The sequence below is a fragment of the Opisthorchis viverrini genome, assembly GCF_000715545.1.
Source record: "Opisthorchis viverrini unplaced genomic scaffold opera_v5_306, whole genome shotgun sequence".
Taxonomy (NCBI): Eukaryota; Metazoa; Platyhelminthes; class Trematoda; order Opisthorchiida; family Opisthorchiidae; genus Opisthorchis; species Opisthorchis viverrini.
The window spans coordinates 483613-489189 of record NW_008751964.1 but is presented as its reverse complement, the minus strand read 5'-3'; the positions used below and the strand labels follow the sequence as shown (position 1 = coordinate 489189).

At 44.4% G+C, this 5577-nt stretch overlaps 1 protein-coding gene across 1 annotated transcript in view; it reads left to right on the top strand.

The window, feature by feature from the left end:
• The window catches only part of T265_09823 (hypothetical protein), a gene marked incomplete at both ends in the record, with an annotated part of 78448 nt that overhangs the window by 9184 nt on the left and 63687 nt on the right, over positions 1-5577 (top strand). Inside the window, 2 exons of the mRNA XM_009176006.1 lie at positions 387-677; positions 3831-3939. Of these exons, the coding sequence (XP_009174270.1) occupies positions 387-677; positions 3831-3939 (400 nt within the window). The remainder of the gene's footprint in view (positions 1-386; positions 678-3830; positions 3940-5577) is intronic.

Genomic DNA, 5577 nt, shown 5'->3' with positions numbered 1-5577 from the left:
ACTATCATATATATATATATATATATATATATATATATATATATATATATATGTAATCCGTATATTATCAGGAACAACGTATGCTGCAGCAGCCTGTCTTGACAAGGTACCAGTTCTTAGCAATGAGGCGGTTGAGTTGATCTGTTCCCTAGCAGGGTTTCAGGTTCCTTGGATGAATAGAATAAGTGAACACTTATTATCTGGTTAACGAAACCAAAACCGTGTGCTTTTAAGGATAGAATATGGTTAATTCTGAAAAGCAATCCACTGCTGTTCAAGTCAAGCTTGGGACTCTTCAGGTGGATATAACACGGTAGGCCACATGTTTTTTTCGATACACATGATTTTGTATTATGTTGGTGTTTTATTATTCTTCATTCCACAAGGACGGTTCGCATTCCGTGATCAACGAAGTCACACGCGGTGGCAGCATCGACAGTTTGCTCTCAGTCCTGAACGTCCTTAGTGGAAATCCATCCATCCACGAAACAACAGAAGCCGTAGCTCTGGATCCGAGTATCGTCTTGAAATTACCAGCGCGTTCATTCTTGGAAATATGTCAGCCTCAGACGCCTGCGTTTTTGCGAATTCTTCAAATGATCACCATTCGGCTACAACGCTTGATTACCGTTGCAATTCAAAACCACTTAGGCATCAGCTCTGAGCTCATCCGCCGGGTATGTGACTTCTAAGACGGAAATGTATTGTTTCGCTGCTGTATGTCCTCGCCATTTGCTCACTGTGTGAGTTTAGCTAGTAAGATGGAACTCTCTCTTGCGGTTGCCTCTGACGCACTGCCCAGATACCTCGGCAAGACTTAGTTCTTCAGCCGTCATGTTGATAGCAATGATGATGCGCTTACTTGCCAGCCGTTTGGGTTATATTCGTGATGAAGTGAAAAGAATTGTCAGATTGAATTCATTCTGCTTATTATATCTTTCTTATTCCCGAATTATGCTTTTTTACTCTTGTCCGTTAACGAATTCAGTTGAGGTGTTGCATTTCGTTAGCATTCCACATATCAAATAGCATTCTTCATTTAATATCACGGTTTTCGAGCATGGTTCTGATAGTCGCATCGTAATACACAAATTTTATCCGATAATACATTTGTTTTAGCTTGGAATGCGCCGGGTCCTGCTGGTTCATATTGAAGGTATGGCGAAGCCATGATTTAGATGTTACCTTCCTCTTTGTGGTTGATGGTTGGGTCGTCCACTAAGGTTGGCCTACCCATTGATCCACCGCTATTTCACTGCGCAACGATGAATGGCGAGAAAAAAATTTCAACAACATGCCAAGCCGTCAGTGTCAAGGATTTGCTTGCAAGAAAGCTTCATTTTAGAATTTCGGGTCCCGTAGTTCTGAACTAATCTTAATTGTGCGCATTGGTGGCCTGCATTTCCAGTTTACTAACGACTCTGCATGGACGTTGAGGTCACACAGTTAATAAGTTTCATTACTATTGCCTGTAATAGTGGACTGACAAAGATCCTCGGTGTCGTGTGAATAAAACTGACCTTATTTCGAACACCTGCCCACAGAGTAAAGCGGTGCGTTGAGCACGCATGTTGGATGTCATAGTGTGACGGTTTGTGTGCCTCAGCAATCCATTGAGCCATACTGGAGGATTCTTTTTCAGCATTCACGAGCTGGGGTTTGTTGATCGGGTCATTTAGCTTGGCAGCTGCCTAAGCCGTGATTGAAGTTAATGCACGGATAGCCAAGGTACGAGCAGCTTCCACCAACTTATATCATTTTTGGTGTCATAAACGTTTGGCCAAGCTAAAGGGCCGCGTATACAAGCAACTGTAACAGTGGTCTTACTCTGTGGTTGTGAGATTTAAGTTTCGCGGTGTGGAGACCTTAGGCGTCCCCAGGCGTTCGATCAGCGTTTTCTCTGTGGCATAGCAAGGGTCAGCTGGCTGCAGCGGTTACATAACGAGCCTGCGCATAAGTGGGTGCCTGTTAGCGGATCCGAATCGTTAAGGCAGCAGCTTGAGGTTACCGGGGACGAGATGGTCCAAGTGTTTAGAGCGCGAAGAAAGGAGGGCCCGGGTTCGAACCCGACCTCTGCCACTCGACTTCCCTGTCCAGGCCTGGGCGACCTGGCAGTATCCCAGTCCTCGTGCTTCCTTCGGGTGACATGGCAGCTAGGCACCGGAAGAATATTACAGCTGAACGATTATTATTTATATTATTGAGGTTACCAGATAGAGGTTGTTGGTTGGAGCATACATGACATATGCCCAACCACAGTCTATCTTGGAAAGCATTAGTTTTTTGTTCCGGGCGGTTGTTTGCAAATGATCTGACGGGATCTGCCGGTTTCAAAGTGGGCATAATGGGTTTCGCATTTCCGTGCAGACGGAAGCCCTCATACTTAACTGAAAGGGTTTTATAATGTTTGATGTTTCGGGACGGCCGAGCTCTGAGAGGACAACCCAAAGCATATCCATAATTGGTGGATCAAATGCTGTCCTGAGCTTCCGAGCGTATAACCGTTGTTTCCATTTCAGATGACGTGATCAGCTGAATCGTTTTGCATCCGCCTAGGAATCTACATTGCTCTTGAAGGACACTTTCTCCTTGGTGGTGAAGTAGAATGCGTGAAAGGACTTTGCTTGCAATGCTTAGAAGACTTACTCCTCGGTAGTCGTCTGTACTTCGGGCTTCCTTTTTCTTTGAAAACTGGCACGATTGTGTCACCCTTCTACTCTGATTGGATATTTTAGGTCCGACAGACTGTGCAACTCATGTGAGAGCTGTATCGTGTCATTCGTCCACCCCTTCAGTATGTATTTCATCTTTTCCAACACGTTTTGTGGTTCGGTTATCGTCCTACGATCTTCAGCCACTGTAAGCGGTTTGGAAAGACCCACCTTCATAGGGACTTGAGAAAGTGGCTGTGCTTGATAATTTATTTTCGGGTGATTTATATACTTAGATGTTTTAGGTACACGATTCCTGACTCCTGTCATCAGTACTTGAATCCTCTAAGGTGTGTGTGAAATACCATGTCTTGTTCTTCATCATTCAAGTCAAACTTTTGTAATGGTCCAGTCCAATAAAGTGTCACAACTGACACACAGCAGCACACTTTTTCATATCTCGAATCTCATAATAGCGATCCGTGATGTGTCCTGAGTTCATACACCAGGATGAGAGCAACCAAGTCATTATGAAATGCAGATGTGTAATAGGTGTTGGTCAAAGACCTGGCGATTACGGCGCATGAACTGGACACAGGACATAGAATAGATTTAGAAAATGTCGAAGTCTTGAGGCGTGGACTATGATTCTTATCACAGAGACCGGTAGTCTAGAGGGTGGAAATGACCAAGCATCTCAGTAGAAACGGAATAGAGGTTGTATAGCTAGTGAGTGCGTGAAGAGATTTGTATTAGCCGAGTTGACACGAGATGTTTTGCTGTCGTCAGTCAAGACCGCTCATCAACAGAACTGTTCGGGGCCTTAAGTAGAAAACAAGACTTGGTCGTCGTAACATCAACGCGCATACGCAAACCACAATTGTAAAAGACACAAGAAAATTTTTCGGGCGAAACAAACGGGAAAAACCAAACCCATGACCCAACCCAATCGATCATAACATAATAACCAACAAAAACCCAGTTGCGACAATTGACGCTGATTTAATCTGCTATTCTGAGGAGTTCTAGCCGAATGGTCCTCCGTTTGACTTGATCAGTCTTAGAAGCGAGTTGCTTGGGTTGACGAAGCTTCTATATCATAATCGAAAAGTTTTTCCGCACCAAATTTACCGATGATTTTCCAGACTTCTGAAATGCTATCTTGAATTTACATTTTAGGAGTCAATCTGTACGCTGACCGACTCGAAGGCTCAAGCTTGTCTTCAGTCACTTTGTCTCCGAGAGGCTTGTCCCTCTACTCCGGATATCGCAGGTGGATTACCATCAGGTAGGTGAGTTTTTCGTCTGATGTGCACCAATTTGTGCAGAAGGCACCGACCGTAAATACAACTGCGGTACCGTGTCCAAGTTATTTCACCTTCCTATTTGGTTCAGTTCGTTTCCTGCCGAACCAGTTTCGAGAATGTTTTTCTGCCGGTTGCAGCAGTTCATCGATGGGGCCTGACCTAGTGGTCGTTTCCCTTGGAGATTAAGGGGTCTTTCGCTGCACCGGGATCCTTAAATTCGTGACTGATACCAATCCACAAGCAATTGTGGACAATAGTTAGCCCCCCGTGACTGTTGAGTCAAGCTTCGATGCTCCGAAGTTGCAAATGGGAACAGTCGTTGGAGGCTTGTTTGTGTGTGCGTGTTATCTGTTAGTTGGCTGTCAGAGAGTGCTCGTCATGACGATTTTTCTGTTTTTATATTGGCACGCAATGGTCGATTCCATCTAGTTGTTTTCGTTTATTCTCGTAGTCTTACTACATCGCCCGCGTCCCATTCCAAATGATGCGGTCGAAACTCAAGTAAACCGTACGATTTTGGTGTGCTTCAAGCATCTGTTGATCGGTTCGTTTGACGCAGAAACAGTGTCCCCCTTCCTGTATGTCTTGTCGTTTATCTTTGGTTATCATAGAGATACTTCACTGCTTTATTTATCTCTTATATGTGTGCTACCACTTTCCACGTCAGATTGCTTTTTGATTTCGGTGTCTGTATAATGATCTGTTTCCTCCATACCCGGTCGACTGGGAAATACGTCAATCAGAGATTACTGTGAAACTTATCTAAACTTATCTAGACTATGTGGATGAGCTTGTTTCGAGTGTCGCGCTGCGGCGGGCTTTCATCTGGCTGTCGTGCGTCAGTAGCGTCACGCTTTTCGAAGACTCCGATGTGCGACAACAACTCGATGTACGTTAATCGTGTTACCTATGTGCAAGTGGTGGTTGCTTCAGATGCCTTTCACAAAGCAACCAAATGCTGCGGTACTGGCTTCCACAATTTGTAGTTCGCTGCTAAGCACTAGGTATGCCGATAGAATACTTTCAATGTATCAACTATTGGTGCAGCACAGCATCGTACAACCATTTAGTTTAATGCTCCATGTTTCCTGTTGGGTTATCGGTGGCGGATGATGAAAGACAGGTGGTTTGAAAACGTTTCTACTTATTTCAGGGCGACTTGCGCCTTGTCCACAGTCAGCCATTGTATTTCTGCTCTAGAATGCGAAAATAAAGCACCATCATCGAAGGAAAACAAAATAAGAGCATTGAACTGTGAATTAAATAAATAACTGCCCACTTGGTATTGAATTGGTGCAAAGTTGCACTGGCGAACGCTGCCCTGCGGATGGTTGCTAGATAGAAGTTGCAGAAGGCTGTGATAAGAAAACCGCCGTCTTTCGCGCCGGTGTTGATTCCGAACTTGAACTTGCCTAACCCGTCCTTCCGCGATGAATGGCCGAATTGCTGATCTCGTATATATGGACTTGCTGTCTTGTGTTGTCACACTTGTATCGCGGTGCATTGTACTATTATCATTTATTTTTGAAGAGCATGGTCACAAACATAAAAAGTGAGTGCAAGCGATGAATGCGAAAGAGTAACGGGAGAATGTGGGAGAAAAGAGAGAAACGTCTCAT